Raw genomic sequence first — 23,379 nt, forward strand, 5'->3', positions numbered from 1 at the left:
TAGAGCCACGCAGTGCTTTGTCTCTCTCTTTCAAGTTTCAAAGCTTTGGCTGAAAAGAGTGGCGCAGGAGAGGGGCTTATGAAGGAAACGAACACCCCTTTTTAGGGTAAAAGGCAGAGAGAGAGCGAGAGAGTGGGGTTGGCGACAGAGGGGTTCTGAGGAGTGTGAATTGTTGTATTTGTAAAAATCATAAAAACCACCAAAGGGTATTTACCATTTTGTAATCTTACTATGTTTGAGACACCCAGTGACACTGGGAGAAAAAAAAAGTTCTTAATTTTATAAATGAAAACAAGAACAAATTAATTTATAAGTGAAAATAAAAGTGAAGAGAAAAAAAAAAACATGTTTTCGTGATTATTTATTACAAAGAGACGTTGGGACTTGGGAGGAGAAGAGGATTATCAGTATATTCTTTTTTTACATTTTTACCAACAAAAAAAAATAATAGCAGTATATTCAATTTGATGGACTTCGTGTTTACGCGTCTGCTACAATTTAGTAACTATGATGCAGATGGTCACCAATTTCTCAACCCATAGTCCTATTTAATCCAAATTATGACTTACTCCATTTCGCCCTGGAAATATTAATAGCTCTGCACATTTATTTTACCAAAAAAATATTCCTTCAAATTCTGAATGTAATAAAGCACAAGCGTCAATTATGTCTTAGTCTCACTTTTTTTGTGGCCATTTTTCATGATGCAATTTCTAAATATACAGAGCGTTGCGACTGTTAGTCAATGTAATAAGAATCTCCATTTAATACGCTTCATTTACCTTTTTGTTGGCTTGATGGGTCTTATTTAACAAATACAGAGAAAATACAGGTACAGTGTTTAAAAAATAAAAGTATTAAATGAAAATAAAATGGGATATTATTATGAATGGCAATAGAAGGAGTGAAGAGTAAAAAAGTGTTTGAAGCGGGTACGTGCATAGTGTGTTGTTTTGTCCCGTGTCGACGCGTGTGCTTCGCTGACATTGGGTGATGACCGGAAGCGTCCGTTTCGTTCTCAAGTCACTTTTCTGTACTACATACGACTACTAGCTGTCATTTCCCTCCAATCTTCCCCGCCAAATACCAACGTTTATTCAATTTTACATTATTTATCAAAATATATTATTATTATTTTTTATCCAAACTAAAATATAACAATATTTTCTGTCAACAAATAATATAGCCATCTTCACATGATACTAGCAATAATCAGTGATGGTTCAATGGGTAAGATTTAAATTTTTCATGTATGAATTTTAGTTTAAAAATTTAAATTAAGAGAACTGTTTTTTTTTATCTTTTGAAATTGCATATATTATTATTTTGTCCTTTCAAAATATTCATCGTAAATTTATTAAAACATATTCTAAAAGTATTTTATGGTCACGGTCTTTGACATGTGATAGTGTCAGATTAATTCAGTTTTTTTACCTAAAATATTTTATAAATTTACTAATCCTTTCATGTGCGAAAAATTATAAAACGTAAATCTGTTAAATTTTGTTCACATAATTTACCTTCTCATCGTTATGTTTGCTTGTGTTGACTGTAATTTGATATATTCATGCTAGTAATAATTTTTAAAATTTAGTATATTTATGTTTAATTTTATTTATTCAGTTTTTTTATATAAAATAATTATAAACAAATATAAACCAATACACATTTACAAAATTTTATTCTAATCATTTAACATTTTGAGAAATTTGTATAAATGTTTTTAACTTTTTAAAGATGTCAAAGAAACCTATGCATTAGTTTCTTAATATTATTTCAATAATTTTATCATCAAACAATATTTCAAATGTCACTGTATTGTTTGTTATAAATCATTAAGAGAATAAATTGTTAATAAATTAAATACTAAAAATTAAAATATCATTATATCGGTACTTATATAAAGACATTAGCAGTTCCCCTTTTTCTTCAAACAAATATACTTGTTTTCATCAAATGGAAGTTTGACTATTTTTAACTATAAAACAAACAAAAATTATAATAATGAAAAAATTATTTATTAAGATCATTAGGCAATTAAAAAATATTAAAACAATGACAACTAAATCATTTAAAAATTTGATTTAATTTTTTTTAAAATTAATAACACGGGTAAATTTTAAACATATTTTTTTTTCTAGAATCAACTATACTTTAAACCGTCTTCATATTAAACAAAGAAAAAAATGAATTTTTAATTTATTTTATTGTTTTTTATTATTATTTAAAGGTCATTTTGATATTATGAAGTATGTTAGTTTGTTTTTAAAAGGGAAATTGCTGAGAAATTCAAAAATAAATTTAAATGTAATTACTATATAAAAAATTTAAGAAGTTTCATATATATTTTTAATATTGACAAGTGTCTTAAATATTAATGATATTTAATGGTATTTGTTCCATGAAAAATATACGATAAAAAAATGTTTAATATTTTTAATTGAGGATTTTTTTCTGTTTTTTTAAAATAATATTAGATAATATTTTATAACTAAAATTAATTAAAGGCAGTTTTAGTATTTTCCTGAGTCTAAAATAGAATAAAAGAAACTCTGAAATAAATTTATAAAAAAATTATTAAAATGCAAAAATACAAAAGATTGTTTTTCTAATTTTTTTTCATGAAATAAATGATCTCAATGAATTACAGATAATGTGAACGAAATTAATTATTTTTATTTTCAGATAAGGAGCATCAGAATAGAACCATGAAAGTTTGGACTTGACACTGTAGTTATGAAGAGAAAAGACTCCATATATGTGTATTAAGTATAAAAATTCATTTTAAAATAATATACTAATAAAGTCATTAAATAAAAAATAATAATTCAGCATTTTATTCTTGCATAGTTAGTGTCTACACAGTAAATAAAATTCCTTTTCAACCCATGGGAATGTAAATTAAACTAATAATGAGAAAATTTAAGTTATACACACAAGCTTTACCTGTACTGTTAAAATACAATTAAAACAAAAACTAATCATGGCAGACATCAATTGTGATCGGCCTTTAAAGGAAAAACAGACTATTAAAATACTTGTCAACCATTTGAATTTCAATTGACCTTTTTGAATAATAAGTATTTTTTTTATTTTCAGATTTTTAAAAATAATTATAATAAACCATAAAGATAGTATCTATATTTTTATTGTTAGTGTATAAATAAAAAATATTAAAATAATAAAATATTTGTCACTAGTTACAACAGTGTGAACCCGTGCTTTGGCTAAAATTTAAAGAGTAACCGTACCTGAAAAAATAAAATAAAATAATTCGCTCAGATCAAGTGGCTAATGTACATGAAATTATAATTCAAAATACTAATAATTTTTATTAAAATCCATATAATTTAATATTATTAATATAACTTTTATAGTTTTTAAATATTATATGTAACATTTTATTTTATTTTCTAAAATGCATATTAGAAAATTATATTTTTTAAGTAGCAAAGTACACAACAAACCAGTATTTCCATTCCCGCGGCGAATTCCAACGAATTATCACATATAATTTTTTTCTCACGTCTTCTGACATCTTATATGAGAGGTAACGTCTAAGAATAATTGATTTTTTTTAATAAAGTCTAATAATAATAATTAAGTTAAAGTTCTGATAGGGATGAAATTATGAAGGTGTGAAGATTGAAAGAGACTAGCATTATCTTTTCAGCTACGCAAGAATAAAGTATGTGCTAATTCAGTGCAAAGGTAGACGGGATAAAAAAATCTTATTTACAAAATTTCATTACAATTGTTAATGTTAAAATATAAATATTATTAAATTTTAATTAATTTGTCTGTTTTCATTTAAAATAACTTCATCTACAATCTTCTCTATCCATTTATATATTTATAAATATTTTTATTTAAAATTTTATAAAATTTTAATAACAATGAGAACCCAATAAAAGGATATATGTTTTCATACTTTTAAATGCACATTATGTTAATTATGAAATGTAATAGCTAATATTAAGTAATCCTAAGCCAAATTAATGTTTTATAAACATAGTTTTAAAATATTTATAATTAATTCATGAATTTTAAGAGAAAAAATTGATAAAAAAAACATTAAACGTTGCAAGAGTAAAATTATCTCACAATAAACCCCGCCTTTTTATTTAACTTTACTTATTTTTTACATTAACAATATGTTAAAAATAAGCTGATATATTACAGAGCATGGCGGTGGAATTGTTTTTTAAGAGCCAAACATGACAGATGTATATTACACAGGCATTGAATACTTTGCAATTGATCTCTAACACCCATCACATGTGCCAATACTTTGGTGCTTTTTTTTGCGGGTGGGTGTCCAAATAAAAGAAAAGAAAATTAAACTCAAAATTTTCTCCCTTCAAAACATAAAAACGTTTGAATTTACATAATTCAATTTCCAACATGTGGTTGCAAATGATAAAACTGTTAAAATTTTCCTTATGGTTCTTGCTTTCACAAACGGGTGAGCACAACCATGGAAATGAATGTACGTATATTATGTGTGAAACAATATTATATTAACTGTAAGTGTGCTAAAATGGCTCATATATCATGCATGTTATTTACATATCAATCATATATTACTAGTATAAAAAATTATGTATATAATCAACTGTCATATCATTAGCAGAAAATTGTAAAGATAGATCAATAATCGTTGGATTAAAAACTACTGGAATATGTTTGATAGAAAAATAATTATATTTAGATGCTAAAATTCAAATTAAATTTAATAACTTGATATTTTTATACTTTGAGAAAAGTTGAAATATTGAATTTATAGGAAAAAAAATGAAGCGTTGTCTTTTATGGGCGGTGAGTGGGCATTTCCCACAAAACCGGAAAAAAGAGACGTACTTTCGCTCTTTTCTCACTTTTAGGCGCGTCTCCTTTTGGGATCAATCAATATTGGTTTGCAAGTACGAGATCGTTGTTAGCAATAAGATTCATTTGACCACCTTGAGTAGGTCCTCATCCTCCTAATGACTAATTTGCAAAGGAAGATCATAGTGTGAATTACTCGACAAAGATGCAATAATTGGTCGGCTATACATGCACAATCAGAAGTAAACTGTAAAACCCTTTTCTAATTAGATGCAATTTGCATGGCTTAGCCATAATCCAAGGCTAATTATATTTTCAGGCAGTGAAATTGCTAATTTCAATCTTGCCATTGTAATTAGTTAAACTTTTATGAACGAGGCTACTAGACAATAAGAGAATATTGTATCTTGTGTGTATATCTTTTTGTTTGATAGAGAGGGATGTGGGGGCTTTAACGTGTTTTTGAAATTTGTGAAGGTAGAGTTTTGAATGTTGAGATGAACAGATTTTGTAGATAAAGTTGGTCCAATCCAACGTGATTTTGGTTGTGTATTATTCATTCAGATGCGCCTCGACTAGGCAATGCTGTTGCCCCTCCGAATAGTTTTTCATTTTTCGTATATGCTCTTTGATTATTGTTTGTGGGCAAAGTAATATATATTTTTCGGATGCAGGCAAAAACAATATCTTGCGTTGGGTTTTTCTACGACAAAGTACCAACAGAAAGATTTGAAATAGAATATATAAATGTTAACGAAATGAACTCTAAATACGTGTGATGATTTAACATTTTCAATTTATTTTTGAATGCAAGCGAATCAGCATAGTCCAATGATTGAATGCTATTGTACTCACAAGATTTGAGGAAATTCTTTAAAATAAATTTGTAGAGCGCGCGCGCGAAAATGGCTGGCAATAGAGCCGTTTCATGAAAATTTTAGGCCCCTATTTTGTTTTTAAAATGAATCCAAATTGATCTTGACTTAAGAGTTCGTGAGCAATTTGGCTACATGTAAATAATAATTAATAGTCATAATCACATTTTAATCTTTAACACAATTAACAGTTAAATCACATTTTAATCTTTAACACACTTTTTGATATATTCTTGTTTTTTTTTTAAATATAATTAAAAATAAAATTTCATTCCATCCAAAAAAAAACTACAAGATTTGATATTGAATAGTCAAATTTAAAGAGATAGAAAGATGTACCGACTTTGAGGTATATTTGATTTTTTTAAGTAAGTTATGCGTAACTTGGTTTATTATCAGTCCTGACAATGAGCTTAATTAAAATTAAAAATAATAATTAAACTTAATTATTGCATATTTAATGCAAATTGATTTGATGAAATAACTAATTTTTGCAAATCTCTCTCAAGAGAACTAAAAATAAAACGAATAAAACCTGCACTAATAACGACATTAATGTGTATATGATCATAAGTTAATATAAAATGTTTATTTTTATTCGTTTAGGACCACCTGTATTTAGACAATACATTAAACATTTAACTAATCTAAGTTTGAATCAAGTCTGATTTTTTGGAGCATATGCATTCTTTGAATCACGGCTTTTAATAAGACCACAGGGTTTTTTATTTTTTATTTTTTTAGATGTAACATTAATCTCAAGCGTTAATTAACTTTGTGATCAAATTATTTTTGGTGAATTTAAAACTTTTATTAGAACGGTCCCTTAGTAAAGCACTCATATCCCAATTTAGCTAATTATTTACACACTGTTTTTGCTAGATGAGTAAACATTTGCACTTGTTTCTTTATTTTACCTATATTAATAGTGTTATTAGTTGCTATAAGAAGAGTTTAACTAATTAACAGGTGTTGTTTGTCTATTTAGCAATTTTGACTCTTACTGGTTTCTTGTCGTGAATTGATCACCGGTCAATCTTCTATTTCCAATCAAAACACAAGGTGACAATGTTGAAAACTTCGACCAATAGTTACTCAAGATCCCTCCCTTTAGGGCAAGCATTGCAAAATTTACTTAAGATCCCCTCTTCCTTGTTTTGTAGCCGTTTGACCATAGATCATCATTTTGGATGACTAATAATTAACAACATCAACGGTGAAATTTTGAAATTGAATCGGACCACAAAACATAGCAAACTTAGTTTAGTTCACTTAGGATGCCGGTTTCTTGGATTCAACACTCAAACAAGAGACGTGCTTAACACATGGAATTCTAAAAGAGACTTTAGGACACAAATTTCTAACCCTTTTCTAATCTAATCTTTGAAATTCTCCTTCTTTTTTTTTTTTTTTTATATCTACAATCTGAAATTCAACTTTTTTCTGCTTTTGCAGTTTCCCTCTCATGGTCTTTGGAATAGCAAAAACACACACTTATGCCATTTCTGGTTCACGCCAGTGTTTGTGCAAATTTCAAAGCCTATATTCCCACCTTTTATTTTTTTTATTTTTTTAAGTAAAACTTAGAGATACACGACACTAGTCGTGAGGATAATGCCCTCTTCCTAAGACTTTTTACTTCAAAAGAGAGTATTCTTCACTGTTTGAGATCCGAGCTTAACAGGTTGTCATTCACACTCACCCTTTGTTTGTTTTTTTTTTTTTTTATCTCATCCCATATGGTAGTTACCTTTGTTTCTCTTGGTTTCCGCTATCTTCTGCCACATCCCCGAGGTCGAGTCAAATGTTTATGGCATGTATATGACATTGTTTTCAATTCTATTATTATACATTTACTAAGTACTGATCCACTATTGAGCTAACCAATTCGTTCACTCATTGATAGACAAATAATTTCATGCTTGTGCGTGTTTGGTTGCGCATCTTATCCTGTGTAAAATTATACGTTCTGCCAAAGGATACCGTTTTACGGTTTTGGCTTTGCTTACTTACGTGGTCACGTTCAAACATCACATGGGTATCAATAGTAATGTCACGTTTGAAAAGAAAACTTTGCATCTAAACTTGGCTTTGGTCTATACAACTCGCGGCATTGGATCCAAGTTGGGGTCACGAATTAATGATAAATTTGAACTAAACAAAGGAAACTTTCTAACATTACCCATCAAGCATATTTATAAAAGTTATCGGTATATATATTCCTTATCATAGGATAGATACATTTTGAGTTTATTCTGTACTCAAGTATGGCAAAGTCAGTAAGAAAAATTATGCATAGCCATCCAATTTTATCATAATTTTGATGCTAATTTTTGTTTTTACCAATGCATTTATTACACGAATTACTTTATTAGAAAAAACGTTGGTGAGTATATATATCATTGTTTTATCCATGTATTATTTACAGAATTGATTTTGAAATAACCAACCACTCGGATCAGTCTGATTTTGTTTCTTCTTTGTTTAAAATATTTAATTTACAACCAGGAGATACACAGAATTGAATTCTCCATCTACAGATTTAAATAAATGATTTCCAGTCATTCAAGCAAGTCCTTGAGATTCAGCACCTCAATAAACTAGTATGTATTAACACCACTGCACCACCATTTCACCCCTTATTCTAATGCGTTATATACAGATATAAATAAAAATTAAATCGTTTTTTTACTATAAATAAATAATTAAAACAAAAAGATGGTGACGATAAAGAGTACAGTACTCTGTATTTTGTAGCCAAATCAAGGTGGGCACAAATAGATGATTTTTTTTAGTACATATAAATTGATTAAGATTGAATTCTTGATTTTTTGAGTACAAAGTTTGTGAACTACGATGCTTTTAAACGAGAGTCAAATATGCAATAATGCAACCAACCCAACGCCGCGGAATGGCACTGTCTAATGCCTCGTCCTCAGCCACAATGTCCAGAACATCTGCCGTATCTTCTGTGTCTCCACGAGAAACCCAAATCTTGATTCTTGATCTATACAACCTTAGAAATTGCACCAATGGCAACATAAATTAATGTCTAATTAATTAAAGTTTATTATTGTAGCACATAATTCTGTTCTTAATAACTAGAAGAAACTAGATCCCCACGTGGACCGAGATTGGGTCCCCGGGTCTCCCCATCTCTAATGCATCTTGATTCTTTCCAAACAGTATTGTGTCGTTTTAGTTGTGAGTCGTAACTCAGTGTATTAATCCAAGACATTCTTAATTAAAATGCAAGTAAAACACGGCATCAACTTAAACAATACGAGGAAAATGCAATTTAAATCGAGCTCAACTCAAATAATTGGATGAAAGTTGGGTAGCACGTATACTAATAAGCGATACATATACAATAACATGCATGAAATTAATGTTATATATCAATCTGTAATACTAAGTTTATAAATTTAAAAATAATAGAAGTATCCAAAAGTATATATATTTTAAATTTCAATTCTAAGCAGAATTAGAGAGAATAGTATAATGGGGAAGACTAATGGAGCTGGCAAAGTGGCTTGTCTTGGCTTAAGCACCGTCTTTATCGAAATCCACAAGAAAATCCAAACAAGGAAAGGCATTAGCTTATTGGCGACAAACGGGGCCTCTATGCCTTGAGAAAGGGGTGAGAAATGTGAGAGAGGGTAGTTTGGTTGACACTTTGGCTATACAATTTTTTTTGTTAATAATTAATTGAATTACTAATCTCTATTGTCTATTTTGCATTAGTCAAATCAAATATAAAAACACCCAACTGTGTGAACTGTGGGCGGCGCGTACCCATTTATAAGATTACTATTGAAGAAATTAAATTATAAAAATGTGAAACAAAATATCATATGGCAATGGCAACCAAGCGTGAAGATCCAATGCTACAGAGCAACCAATTAAACATTGGCAGTTCTTAACTTGTGCGCACGCTACTTCCCTTCAATCTGAATGTGACAACGGATCTCTATGTTTTGTCTTTCCCCATATTTAGCTGTCAGCTTTAATCCCACTTATAATCCGTACTAATTAATATTAAAATGTTCATATTTTATATTATTATTTAAATTTGATTTACTTATTTTTTATTGTCTCTTAAATTAGTTAAGATTTGATTAATATAAATAAGTGTTAATGTTCTAGGAACTTTTCCAAATAAATATTACACCTATCTAACTACTTGAGTGGCTAGAAGCTACACTATAAGTAATAACTCCTGTTGCTTTAAAGTTTCTAGAATATAAATAATATATAATATATATTTATCAACTTGTACTTTTACACATGCATTAAAAAATTTATTTAAATTATTGTGAGCTTTTTCAAAAACATGATTAACACATCTATATCCCAGTTTCCACCACTCATATTTATAATTTGTTGAATAGCCTTGCAATTGGGGGGGTGTGTGTGTTATCGTCATTGAATTGTACATTGGTCATTATGATGTGAGGGAATGAATGTTGCCCCAAAAATTTATGTAAGATCTTAAAACCCAAAAATACTCCTTTTTACAGTTTCAATATGAACTCAAACAACTTTCTTCTGTTGCATTGTTATTACTGCTATTGCAGATTGTTGTCACGGTTACAATTTTATCAATGCTAATGGTATTATAACTATTACTAGCATTATAACTACATTTTACCAATTATTATTATTATTACTGTAATTGTTGTGCTGTTAGTGTCACTGTTTGTATCAGTGTTACTGTGATTAATTTATTAATCACTTTCTTTTTATATATAAGCAAACGACTCTTAGTAACTATCACTAAAAAGAATAAAATTGTGATGAGATCTGACTGTATAGTTATAGAATATATTTGGTGCTAATGCATAATAAATTGTTTGCTGGTTTCAACGGCCAAGAACTAAGAAGGCCATAAAAAAATAGCAAACGGGTATATTCTCCATTAATGATCAAAACTGTAGTACACATTGTGTAAGACTCAAACAAATCAAGGCTGTGTTAAATAGTTGTGGTTGGATGCAACTTCACAATTAATAAAAACTTTAAAATACTAATCCGTTGCCAACTAATTATTATAAAATAAATGGATGGAAATTTATCAAATTGATAACTTATACATATGTATGTATGTGTGTGTCTATATGTATATATAATGTTGTTTTTTAATCTACAATTTAAATTACATTTTTTTTGGAAATATTTTTATTTTTTAAAATATTTTACAACTAATAGCAGTGCAATTATTGGTCTCATTCACACCTATGCAATGGATAACAATGAGAGTGATTTTTTTTTTCAATTGTCGCTCTTGAGCAATTTCTAAGATATATATTTTTTAATTTGGCTATAAAAGAGGAAAAGCGATTTTGTACGGAATTTTTTTTAGGTGACAAATAGACATTTAGAAATGGTAATTAACACAACTTTCTTTCAAACATGTTTATTAAGACATGACAAATGCAGGATGTATTAATTAAATAGTTTAAAGTATGGATTTTAATTAAATTGTGATATTAATATGTTTTTATTACTTTTTCTTTATATATTTTAATGTAGTTATTATTAATATTTTATTATTAAATGTTTAACTCATATCTCGAAGATACTGGTTAACAAAATTTGTATAATATTACAATATTGGTATTGAAATTTAAAACTAGCGAAATGATTGATAGTTAAGGTGAAAAAAATAATTGAGCTTGATCGAATTGACTTGACAATGACTTTAAAAAAATAGTTAGGGCATTTTTTTTTTTGTCTAATTTATTCTAACTTTTTTTAGCTATGTCGGTGTAATCTACCCAAGTGTAAAATATATATTCAAACTAAATTAAATCTTCTATTTTGTGATTTAAATGAAAAATATATTTTTTTTTGTCAAGCTCGATGGAATTTTATAAATATTTTTTGAAATTTACTTTTTAAAAATTAATTTACAGTTTCTAAAATCTAAGTTTTGAATGTAGATGTCTTCTATAATTTTATTTTAAAATGTGTTTAAAAATTTAATTTTTAAATGATTAAAAATAATTGTATGAATAAAAAAAAATAGGGCAAATAACATTCTTCTAAAATTATTATGACTTGCACTAAACAGACAACATGGGCCGAGTTTGGGCTTGGTTGTTTCTATTTCTTTGGAGCTTTGCCCTTCCCTTTATTCAGCCCTGGTTATTGCAAAACAACACACGCGCTATCTCTGTCTAGGCCGAAAATCGAAAGGCCCATTTACAAGGAATTAGTTGAACAAAAACATCTAAAAAGGATTTATAGGTAATTAACAATTATTTATGATTAATATAATTATTGTTATTACTAATGGTGATAAAAATATTTATTTTTTTAGAATTTTATGAATTCAAAATTAATAAAGGAATTAAAACACTAAAACTAAATTTAACTACATTAACAAAAAAATAGATCTTAAATTTAATTTGTTATAAATAGTAAACAAAGAAAAATCGTTGGTTTAAAAAAAAAATATAAAATAGTAACCGTGCAACTTAAAAAAATTATTTTGATTTTGTTTCTGGCGCTTAACCATGATTTTATTTCCTAAAAATTATTATAAATTTTTTAAAATAATACGTGATAGCATTTAATAGCCATATATGACATGATATATTTCATCAATAAGTGATAACAAGAATAATTTCTTAAAATTTATAAAAAAAAAATCAATAATTTTTCTTTAAGGATTAAAATGAATTATATTTACAGATATTAAAAAACATATTAATCTTGTTTTAAACTTGATTATAGTAATAAAATTGAGGGCTCATAATTATGTGTATAGAAAATTGATTGGTTTGGTTTTGACGAGTTTGCTGCACCGGGAAGCATTGGAGCAGCGATGCAAGCATACAGGTGTCAGAAGCAAGAGTATGATACGGAACTTGGGAAGCTAAGGTCGAGCGCATCAAGGAAAGGAGCAGTAGGGGGCTTGATAGAGACGCGCAGCACCTTATAAGATTGCTTCGAACCCCATTTCCAAAAATGGCTTCCACTTCCACCACACTCTGCTCCTCCACTTCTCGACCATCAACCTTCGTTTCTTCCTCTACGCTACGACGTCGTCTTCCCCTTGTTGGGGCGTTTTGCATGCTCAGTTTGGGACTCTCCAATCTCTATTCACCCTTCTATTCCTCTGCTCTCAAAACGGGGGGCGTAAAATCTCTCTTACGGTACTCTGTGTCACTCTCATAGCACACTTTCTCTTTTCTTGATTTCTCGCTCCGTTTATTTCAATTGCATCTGTTTCAGATCCAAATTAGGTATCCATAGCCACTCCTCTGCGACGAGCGTCAGAATGGAAGGGAATAACACCACCGTCCCAAGCATTGTTGTCTATGTCACTGTTCCCAACAAAGAAGCTGGTCCTTTCAACTTTGAACATGTCCTGTTATTTAGTTTTTAATTTCTGTTTCTTTGATTTTGATTTTGACCTGAGTTGCTGTTTTGTGCAGGTAAGAAATTGGCCGAAAGCATTGTCATGGAGAAGCTTGCAGCTTGTGTGAATAGGGTTCCTGGTAAGAATTTGGGCAGAGTTTGGTACTTCTAGCAATTTCTTTTTGTGCTTCTATAAATCATGTTATTTTTGCGATTACATCCCTGGAATTGATTTGATAAATAAGTGATTCTAGAAAACTAGAGAACGAGGATGAAGTATAAATATGCTTACTTTTGCATAATGATTAGACTGCTATGAATGTATTGCGGGGTGAGCTTCCATCTTATGTTAGATTCTTTTTTGATGGAATAGCAAGATCCAGATTGAGAAGTCAATTCGTATTATGTGTTACTTTGTTTGCATATATTCGAACAAGGTCATCCGGGAAATTCTCTTGCAATATGAACATGTCAGTACATGCATAGTTTGATAGCTTTCTTAAACTCACTCCTTTTCTCTTTTGAAAATTTATTGGACTCTTCTGTAACTTTTTAATCACTCCATTTCTAAGCATGTGATTTATTTAGTATAAACAATAGATATATTTACCTTGATGCATGGTCACAAAACTACAAATTGAATTCTTTGTCATATCTTTAGCTGCATGCCCGCATGTAGGTAACAGAAACTAGAATAAAATTCACTATTTGAGATGTGTCTCCGCGTTGAGCTTGTGTACTTGTTTCATTTATGGTGTGTGCGGTCCACCACCAGTGCCATTGTATTAGGGTGGAAGGAAAAGGATTAAGTTTGTTATGGTCTTGAGTCAATTTTTTTCACTTACCAAGTTGATTAAGGGCTAATTTGGATAAACTTCTTAAAGAAACACCTAAAGAAGAAATAAATAAAACAAAGTAAAGAGGCGAAGTGAATCAAATTTCTTCATAACTAATGATTAAACTTTGCATATCAAAGTTTTAGAAGCTCCCTCATCTAACTTTTTTATAAATTGAGGTGCATAAGTTAATTTTAACTTGTAAGAGAAGTTTGATTCATTTTAGCTCTTTGATTCTTTCTATTTTTGTTCTCCTATTAGTACTTGTTTGAGAAGTTTATACAAAATAGCTCTATATAGGTTGCATCTCATGACTGACTTCTAAAAGCCATTTGAATTATGTCTTGTGTAGGTATCGAGTCAGTGTACCAGTGGGAGGGAAAGGTATGACCTTCCATATCTCCATTTATGAAAAATGCTGTTTGAATACTAAATTACGAACAGTAACAGAAAGTCAGAAACTTGGTTTTAAAAACATTTTCACTGTAACATTAAATGTTCTTATTTTCTAGCATGCATTAAGGATCTTACGGAGTTGTTTAAGGAAATTCATTTGAAAGTATTGTCGCTTGATGCTTTGTTTTGCAAATTTGACAGATCCAAACTGATTCTGAGGAACTGCTTATAATCAAGACTAGGCAATCCCTTCTGGAACCACTGACAGAGCATGTCAAAGCAAATCATGAATACGAGTAAGGCTGATATATCTAGTAATTGTGGAAGGACAACAATGTATTCACATGCTTCTTACCTCTTCCTTTTGTCTTTTTTCAGTGTGCCAGAGGTGATCTCCTTGCCCATCAATGGGGGCAATCTCAAATATTTAGAATGGATAAAAGAGAGCACAAGGGAGTGACGATCAAGTTTATAGCTAGATGTGTGGTTTCAAGAGTTCATCTGCGATTGTGTGTTTAAATAATGCTGGCGTGTCATCTATGTAACTAGGCAATGGGTTCTGAAATATTATGGCGTAGAGGATGACGATCGGTCTTGTATTACTGCTGATGATTGTTATGGGTAATGGGTTGAATATGATATTATGTGAATAAACCTTTTCTTTACGGTTTTATGCACATTCGGCCTTTAGTTTTTTGTTGTCTGATTCATGTGTTACGTGCACCATCCATCCATCCATCCATCCATCTGCTTTTAGGTTATAACAGTTTTTTTTCTTTCAATTCCCTACATAAAAATATGTATTGGCATTCTATCCACTCTTTAGCCCCTCTCACTCCTCTGTAACCCCAAAAAACAGTGAAACTCCCAGGTGATTTTCTAACCTCACTCCTTGTAACACTCCTACAAATATATGACGTTGAAGGAAGCCAAATATGTAGCCTGACGTGAGTGGCGCCATTTAAAATTAGGTACAAGTCTTCTTCAAATAGGTAATTGAATTAGTGCACCGAACAAGTGGCCAATATTTTCTTAATTTTTCTTACTTATCTTCTTATCACTTAAAAAAAAGTATTAATTGAAAAATAATATTTAATGTCCTATTTCATGTTTAAAATTATTCTTTGAAGTCTACAAGTTTATAGTTGTAAGTCCATCAAGTTCATTGGGTGGCTTAGTGACTATGTTTAATTTGTTTTAACACAAATCATCAATACAACTTAAATCTACTTTGTGGAAATTAGACAATGATAGGCATTGTAGTAATTATTTGCAATTTTTAAAACTTATTTCCCCTTTAATTTGTATATCTTTATTTTGTTTCTGTAAAATTTTGAGTGTATATATATATATATGTGTGTGTGTGTGTATATATTATTGTTATTGCCAACTTTTATAGAAGGCATACTTGATCTAACAAGCTAATACCCAAAAAAAAAAAAAAAAAAAAACTGTAAAAATTGGGGATCATTAGTGCCGCTTAAATATAATTTTATGAAGCATTTCTTGACTACATATTAATCTCTGAACATGCTTTGAAATATTGTAGATTGGTAGCCATTAAAATTATAAATCTCGTCGTAAATCCCGTTAACCGAAACTCCAATTGAATCCTCTTAAAGTCTTGCTTCCGATGTAAAGTTGGTGGTCACTGGTCGCTGCCCTCCAAAGAACATTCTCCCTGTTAAAATTCCATTGACCCGAGTCTGATTTTCAATATCAGAGGTTTAAATAGTGGGGTTTTGATGAAGTTTACTTTTGCAAGCTGGGAATATTTATTTTCATTCTAAATTGTTTATTGCCACTTTTGTTTTAATAGTTTTTGTTCAAAATATTTTTTTAATCTCTGATAATGAGAGTATTAATAAAATTCTTAAATTAAAGAGACGATACTTAAAAATGACAATGCAAGATTTACCATGTATTACAAACGTCTTTGGCCACATCCAGTTAAACCGGAAGTAGATACTAGAACTAGAAGATACCACAGTTTATTGGAGGAAGGGTGTAAGATGTAGAAGGCACAAATATATTTATTGTGAAATTAATTTGGAGATCCATGTATTATTTGGAGATTTTCAATTACCTTGTTTGAAAGTTTGGGATTAGATTATTATAATTCTAAAATTTATTTTTCCATGTTTTTTTTTATCATTAGAGTGCTTTTAGAATTTTTTTTGGGGGTCAAAAGTACCTTTTAAAAGTTTATAACTTTATCTTAATAGTAAAGCCACATGCTTAATTAAGAAGTTTAAAATTGTAATAATATAACTATAAGGTTAAAAATAATATAAATAATAATAAAATCTTATTTTATTAAGTAAGGTCAATTATCCAGCGTTAATGAATTTGATCAAAAATAAAATTCTCTGAAATATTATTTTTTACTGTATTTCTTTTAATAATTTTCTATAAAATTCTTCTACTCTTTTTTATTATACTAAATGTGATATAATCTAGTGCTTTTATTGACCTTTTTTACACGTGTTCAAACTTTTCTTTTTATCTTTTCAATATTATTGTGTATAAAATGATATATTATCTCATAATTAAAAACATCTAATTAGGAGGGAGGGAGGGGGAGGAAATTATTTTAACCCTAAACCAATAAATCTTCTACACGAACAAACATGAAGGAAATGAAATTATTATTGTGTAGACAGGCAAAGCGTGCGGTGGCTTAGATCAATTACTGCCATTACTTGCAGTATGAACGAAAACGAAAATTATATAACGGCGGGAGAGGAATGTTTCTAGTCAACTTATGCAATTATATAAACCACACTTTCAACTATCTTATACCTCAAGAAGCAGCAAAAATGATTGGTAGAGAAGACATTGCGCCAAATTGGTGTAGATTGCCATTCTACAACACCAAGCGTATTTTTTGGCATCTTTAGAAAGTAATGTCGTTTGCTACTTTTAGTGCATTGAATAAGTTTGATATTTATGTTAACAACATATATCTGTCAGCATCATAGCGTGTACGACGGATGATTTATGCGCCATTATGGCTGTAATGAAAAATGTTGCTTCCATGAGAGAATAATGCGGCTACAATCACACTTCTAGTTCTTATAGGACCACACAAGCTAGAATGAGGGCTGACCCATAATTTAAAATAGGACCCACGACCCTATTTGTTGTGAACTGTGGAAGCAACACAAAAAACTGGGGGTAAAGGGATGATTGCAACAGATATAATTAATTGGATATCCCATTATACAGTATCCTTTCCAAATCATATGACACAGAAAAAAAAGGGTTGGTCTTCTGTTCATACAGCATTATATCACAGATTGTGAATCTTTTTATAAACTAGGGCGATTCTTAATTAGCACAAAGAAATGACATTCAAAGCCCACCTCCTTCAGAGGAAGAATACCACCCATCAACCTTATAATGGATATCAGGGCTCATCTAGCTGGTCCTGCAGTAAGTCAAATATAGTTCAACTCAAATTTTGATCCATCAGGTGCAACGCAATATTAGGAAGAGAGAAATATTCTATAATTGGTGGGTTCTATAGTGACATTTACCTGGACATCAGAAGTCCAAAGGGTGAGGTTGTCTCTTAGAAGTTGCATTATGAGAGTGCTGTCTTTGTAGGATTCTTCTCCCAAGGTGTCCAGCTCAGCAATTGCTTCCTCAAAAGCCTTTCAAACATGAAAACCAGTACTTTTCAGTGAATTTTAGAATCAATAAGTATGTATTGCAGTACTCAGAACACTAGAAGCCAAGCATAAAGGAATCATGCGTATCAATATGGATAAGGCTGGATTGCTAATGGACAAATGAAGTGTATATTTTCCCGGGGAAGGAAATCGAATTTCGGGTTAAAGCTACCGACACTTCAAGTTTGGTACGCAACCGATTAACTATGTTTTAGAATTTAACAAAATTAAGATTTTGCTACATAAGCAGATATTACAATGGGGTGTAATCATGATATCATTGCAGATGCAAAATAGCATTTTATTTCTGAGAAAAGAGAAGAATTTTGATGAACCAAGGTGAAAGTGCTTTTGTCGACTTGTTGCCATGTGTAATTTCCCCTTTTCTATTAGCAAAAAACCTTACCTAGCTAAAGCTTCGTGAGCAAAAGTTTTAGCATCATTACAAAATACAAATACATTCAATATCACATAACTATCACCAAACACAGACATTTCTCTTGAAACTATAAATTCTCCCACAATAACCTTAGCCTCGCCCATAAAACTACAAGTGCCCAAATTTGGCAGTTAGACTGCTATGTTGTGCAATTCATTGTTCATCCAGCTCAACTATCATAGGTACAGAAGTGGAAGAACTATCATCTGTGTTATGTGCGTAAATCAATAACTTGAACACGTTAAGAGAAAACAGATTGCTATAGCAAGCAAAACAAGAGAAATTCACAAAAGATCCGGTTTTCACCCATCTTCTGTTAAGATACACACAGTCATATACCAACTCAAACAGACCTCTTAGTCAAAATGTATTTCAAACATGTCAATACCGCATTCCTAGTGATAAGAATGCAGTCCATTATATAAAACCAGCAAAGATTAAAAAAAAGAGATCCCATTTTCCCAAAATTGTTAAATGGAATGAAATCTTAGAGCAAAGTAAAAGGGCAAGGACAATTGAATGACCAAACATGGCGAAGGTAAAAAAATGTTAAAATCAAGTTTGACCTGATCATTTCAAGGTAACAAACACAAGCAAGCAGGCACAACTTCATATACCAGAAAAAACATTCTAATTCAGACAGCAACCAACTCACAGCACATAAAATTACAAATATAGCCAGATGGGTAAGCTGAACCTGACCTGTTTAGCCATCCCACATGCTTTATCAGACTGGTTGAGAATTTCATAATAGAAGACAGAGAAATTAAGAGCCAGACCCAGTCTTATGGGGTGAGTAGGGGGAAGATCCACATAAGCAATATCCTTCAACACCCAATAAATAAAAAAGATTACTTCCTAAAAAGGAATTAAAATTTGAAAAAACAAAAAGAAATAATAATAAAAAAAAAAAGGAAAACCTGGGCAGCCTTGTAAGACAACATCGTATCCTCAGCAGCGGTTTTCCTCTCATCCCCAACCTTAAACTCTGCTAAATAGCGATGATAATCGCCTTTCATTTTCAAATAGAAAACCTTGGACTCGCTAGCGGAGGCAGAGGGAACAAGATTGGACTCCAAGAGTTTGAGGATACTAGCACAAACCTGAGTCAGCTCATTCTCCACCTTGGATCTATATTCCTTGACAAGTGCCACGTGGTCATCGTTCTTGCGACCCTCTTCCTTCTGTTCAATGGAAGACACAATCCTCCACGCCGCTCGCTGAGACCCGATCACGTTTTTGTAGGCCACAGACAACAGGTTCCTCTCCTCCACACTCAATTCCGAAGCTGGGGTCCACCCCACCACCACCTTCTGCATGAACTCCACCATCTCCTCGTACCTCTCCGCTTGCTCCGACAACTTCGCAAGGTACACGTATTGTTCTCTGTTTAGGTTTTCCGGCACCGCAGCCATTTTTTCCCCCTTCCACGCTTCAACAACCAACAACTACAACTATCTACTCTGTAACAGTACCTGTAATGGAACGGAATGGGTTTTTGTTTATTTATAAATAATAAATAAATAAATAACCTGACATGATATGATGTGGTGATGTGTAGGATTGAGCTGTCAAAAATTATGGTAACATGGAAAACTTTTAAAATTTAATCATTTGTAGTTTTTTATCTTAAAAATTGCCATTCATTTTTTGTGGTTTAAGTTTCTTATTATTTTTGAAAAAATTACTATTTATTTCTTTAATTTTTAAATTTTTTAAAGCATTTTTTGATATTTTATAATTTTAAACTGTTATATGTCTGAATCTTTATATTTGTATTACAATGATTTTTAAATCATATATTTTATAATTTAAAAAATATATATTTTAATATATATTATTTTAAAATACTATATAAAGATAAAAAAAAAAAGACACCTAGATTTACGTAGATTTTATAGAACCCATTAATTAACGGGTCTATTTATTGGGCCTGAGGAGGATACTCAGCCCATTCTTTAGGTAAAAAAGGCTGCTATCCAAGAAGACTCAACCCATGGGTTAAAAAAAAAAAAAAGATACGACGACTGAACCTTGATTACCTAAGGGGGAGAAACCAGGTTGCAAAGAAGAACCATTCGCTATTCAGTCTCTTGTTTGGTTTCATGAAAACTTCAACGATTTACTATAGCAGGCACAGGCTGCATAACTGTGTCACTTCTTCTGAATCGTCTTCGTTGCCGTGGATTTCACCTCTTAAGTTTGCAAAAGCTGCAGAACCCAAACCGGATCCTCCTCCTGAAATCTGCGTTGCTCCCGGCGAAGCTCAGAGGAAGCGAAGGTATATCTCTCACGAGTCTGCGATTAACTTGATCAAACGAGAGAAAGATCCAGAACGCGCGTTGAAGATATTCAACATGGTGTCGGAGCAGAAGGGTTTTAATCACAACAATGCCACGTATTCTACCATTCTCGAGAAGCTTGCTCGGTTGAAGAAATTTCAGGCCGTGGATGGAGTTCTGCGTCAAATGAGCTATGAAACTTGCAAATTCCACGAGGGTATATTTATTAACCTTATGAAGCATTTTTCGAAATTCTCCCTTCATGAAAATGTGCTTCACGCGTTTTTCTCCATCCAGCCAATTGTTCGTGAAAAGCCCTCTCCCAAGGCTATTAGCACTTGTCTCAATCTTTTGCTTGATTCCAATCGGGTAGATTTGGCGCGAAAATTGCTACTGCATGCTAAGAGGAGTCTAACGAATAAGCCTAATGTGTGTATATTTAATATCTTAGTGAAGTACCATTGCAAAAATGGGGATTTTGATTCTGCTTTTGAAGTTGTGAAGGAAATGAGGAAATCTAATTTGTCTTACCCTAATTTAGTTACTTACTCAACCCTAATGGATGGTCTTTGTCAAAGTGGAAGACTAAAGGAAGCTTTTGAGCTTTTTGAGGAGATGGTTTCAAAGGATCACATTGTGCCTGATCCTCTTACTTACAATGTTTTGATCAATGGGTTTTGTCGCCGAGGTGAACCGGAGCGTGCTAGAAATGTTGTTGAGTTTATGAAGAATAATGGATGTCTTCCAAATGTGGTTAATTTCACAGCCCTTTTGAATGGCTTGTGCAAAGTGGGGAAACTGCAGGATGCAAGAGGCGTTTTGGCTGAGATGAAGAGTTCTGGTTTGAAACCTGATGCAGTTACTTATACTGCTTTGATCAATTTCTTTTGTAGGAATGGCCAGAGTAGTGAAGCTATAGAGTTGCTTAAAGAGATGAAGGAAAATGAGTGCCACGCCGATACTATTATATTCAATGTGATACTTGGGGGACTAGGCAGAGAAGGAAGGTTTGACGAGGCTCTGGATATGCTTCAGAACCTCCCACAGCAGGGTGCGTATTTGAACAAAGTTAGTTATAGAATTGTCCTGAATTCCTTAATCCAAAAGTGTGAGTTGCAAAAGGCAAAGACATTGTTGGCGCTAATGCTAAGTAGGGGGTTTCTACCCCATTATGCTACCTCGAATGAATTATTGGTTCATCTTTGTAAGGCAGGAATGGTTGATGCTGCTGCTGTGGCTCTAGTTGACTTGGTGGAGATGGGGTTCCGGCCAAGACTTGATTCTTGGGAGCTTTTAATTGAATTGATCTGCAGAGACAGAAAGCTATTGTATGTTTTTGAGCTGCTTGATGAATTACTGATCACAAATACTTGATATTTACTTTGTGAAGTAATGGGTTTCAGAAGTAATTGGTGTTTAGATTTCTTATCTTCAAGCCAAGGATGATGAGGAAGTGTTTTAAGACATAATGCGATTGATGAATCACAATGCGGCAGGGGCATTCTCCATTAATAATTTCAGGAGGAAATTTTTTGAACCAGCTTAAGGTTCTGGGTTAGTCTATTTTCTCTTTTTTAAGGTAGCACTTCCCAATCCCCATCATGTCAAGCTTGAGGAATTAGATAATTGACATCATTAACATTTTCCCTTACCCAAAAGTAGAGCGATGCCACTGTAATTTACTCATTTTTATGTACAAAAACAAAGCATAAAATTTTGGTTCAGTGGAATAAGACCGACCTTTTCTAATTCCACGACATGGGAGCAGGGTGCCAAGGTGCCCTAAATACAAAAGCATTAAACTCGCCCTCAAAAGACGTTGTAGGTAGGACTTAGAAGTAGAGCATTCAGTGCCAGGTACTTGAAAATTTGTTAGATTCAGTGAAAAAACATCTGTGCTGTTTTGGTTCGGTTTAACATATCTAATGATTTATGCCATGGCCATTGTATGTAGGTTAAAGTGGTGTATATTTCAGTATATTTTAAATAAATGATAGTTTATTTTTACTAATTTTGTTTAAGAAATTTTGAAAAATAATTTGTTTTCTCTTTTTAAATATAATTTTCTGTTTTTAAAAATAAAAAACAAAAAACTTGTTTGTTAATATAAATTTTAAAAAATATTTTTAAAAATATTTTTTTTTCAGTTTTTAAAACTAAAAAATAGAATTACTATTGAGGTGTTTTTGTTTTTATTTTTTCTGTTTTGTTTCCTAAAACTAATAAAAGTTCAACTAACAACAGTTTTAAAAATTAAATTACCAAATAATTTATTTTATTTTATTTTTAAAATTTTTTTTATAATATAATTTTTAAAAACTAAAAATTATAACAGTCAGCTCCTCCGTATCTGTTGTTAAGTATACAGTTAAAATATTTTTTATACTATTTAATAAAAATTATAACAAATTACAACAAAAGAAATGGGAAAGTTGTATATATTTCAAGGGAGAATTTTATCATTCATAGTATTTTTACCCGCATCCAACAATATTAATTCCAATAAAAAAAAAAATCTATTCAATAATAATAATAAAAAGATTAGACCCTTATTTTAGTTCTTGAGAATTTGAACCTAGCATTTTAGTCATTGAAAAAATTAAAATATCGTGTTAATCTCCAACTTCTTTTTTTATCATTCATTTTAGTCTTTACACTCATACTCCATTAATAAATTGTAATAAA

At 31.0% G+C, this 23,379-nt stretch overlaps 3 protein-coding genes across 4 annotated transcripts; 2 read left to right on the forward strand and 1 right to left on the reverse strand.

The window, feature by feature from the left end:
• The first annotated feature begins 12,561 nt into the window (after window positions 1-12,561).
• LOC113865321 (protein CutA, chloroplastic) lies at window positions 12,562-15,000 on the forward strand. 2 transcript variants are annotated; one of them, XM_027499785.1, is made up of 6 exons: window positions 12,562-12,841; window positions 12,942-13,054; window positions 13,145-13,207; window positions 14,256-14,287; window positions 14,501-14,595; window positions 14,678-15,000. In XM_027499785.1, the coding sequence occupies exons 1-6, from the start codon at window positions 12,675-12,677 to the stop codon at window positions 14,757-14,759; spliced, it is 552 nt and encodes a 183-aa protein (XP_027355586.1). In that variant the 5' UTR covers window positions 12,562-12,674; the 3' UTR covers window positions 14,760-15,000. The 2 variants fall into 2 exon arrangements, with proteins under 2 accessions (XP_027355586.1, XP_027355585.1); XM_027499784.1 differs by having other exon boundaries at window positions 12,563-12,862.
• A 2,227-nt stretch (window positions 15,001-17,227) lies between these two features.
• Window positions 17,228-19,896, reverse strand: LOC113865899 (14-3-3-like protein B). The gene is made up of 4 exons (XM_027500701.1): window positions 19,333-19,896; window positions 19,115-19,237; window positions 17,839-17,955; window positions 17,228-17,729 (listed from the first exon to the last, which is right to left on the reverse strand). Exons 1-4 carry the CDS (start codon window positions 19,825-19,827, stop codon window positions 17,709-17,711), a joined length of 756 nt encoding a protein of 251 aa, XP_027356502.1. The 5' UTR covers window positions 19,828-19,896; the 3' UTR covers window positions 17,228-17,708.
• A 574-nt stretch (window positions 19,897-20,470) lies between these two features.
• On the forward strand, window positions 20,471-22,694 carry LOC113865558 (pentatricopeptide repeat-containing protein At5g18475). Its single transcript, XM_027500205.1, has one exon. The coding sequence runs from the start codon at window positions 20,518-20,520 to the stop codon at window positions 22,066-22,068; it is 1,551 nt and encodes a 516-aa protein (XP_027356006.1). The 5' UTR covers window positions 20,471-20,517; the 3' UTR covers window positions 22,069-22,694.
• The last annotated feature ends 685 nt before the right edge of the window (window positions 22,695-23,379 follow it).

This window comes from Abrus precatorius, unplaced genomic scaffold (assembly GCF_003935025.1).
Source record: "Abrus precatorius isolate BTA unplaced genomic scaffold, Abrus_2018 Scaffold4, whole genome shotgun sequence".
Classification (NCBI taxonomy): domain Eukaryota; kingdom Viridiplantae; phylum Streptophyta; class Magnoliopsida; order Fabales; family Fabaceae; genus Abrus; species Abrus precatorius.

What these genes read in the sequence shown, in the direction of transcription:
- LOC113865899 (XM_027500701.1), bottom strand. Translation starts at nt 19,827, where the DNA reads ATGGCTGCGGTGCCGGAAAACCTAAACAGAGAACAATACGTGTACCTT. An exon ending in TGTCTTACAAGGCTGCCCAG is followed by an intron (nt 19,238 to 19,332) that starts GTTTTCCTTTTT and finishes TGGGTGTTGAAG; the next exon opens with GATATTGCTTATGTGGATCT. An exon ending in TTTGGACTTCTGATGTCCAG is followed by an intron (nt 17,730 to 17,838) that starts GTAAATGTCACT and finishes GACTTACTGCAG; the next exon opens with GACCAGCTAGATGAGCCCTG.
- LOC113865321 (XM_027499784.1), top strand. Translation starts at nt 12,675, where the DNA reads ATGGCTTCCACTTCCACCACACTCTGCTCCTCCACTTCTCGACCATCA. An exon ending in TGTTCCCAACAAAGAAGCTG is followed by an intron (nt 13,055 to 13,144) that starts GTCCTTTCAACT and finishes TGTTTTGTGCAG; the next exon opens with GTAAGAAATTGGCCGAAAGC. An exon ending in TGTACCAGTGGGAGGGAAAG is followed by an intron (nt 14,288 to 14,500) that starts GTATGACCTTCC and finishes CAAATTTGACAG; the next exon opens with ATCCAAACTGATTCTGAGGA.
- LOC113865558 (XM_027500205.1), top strand. Translation starts at nt 20,518, where the DNA reads ATGAAAACTTCAACGATTTACTATAGCAGGCACAGGCTGCATAACTGT.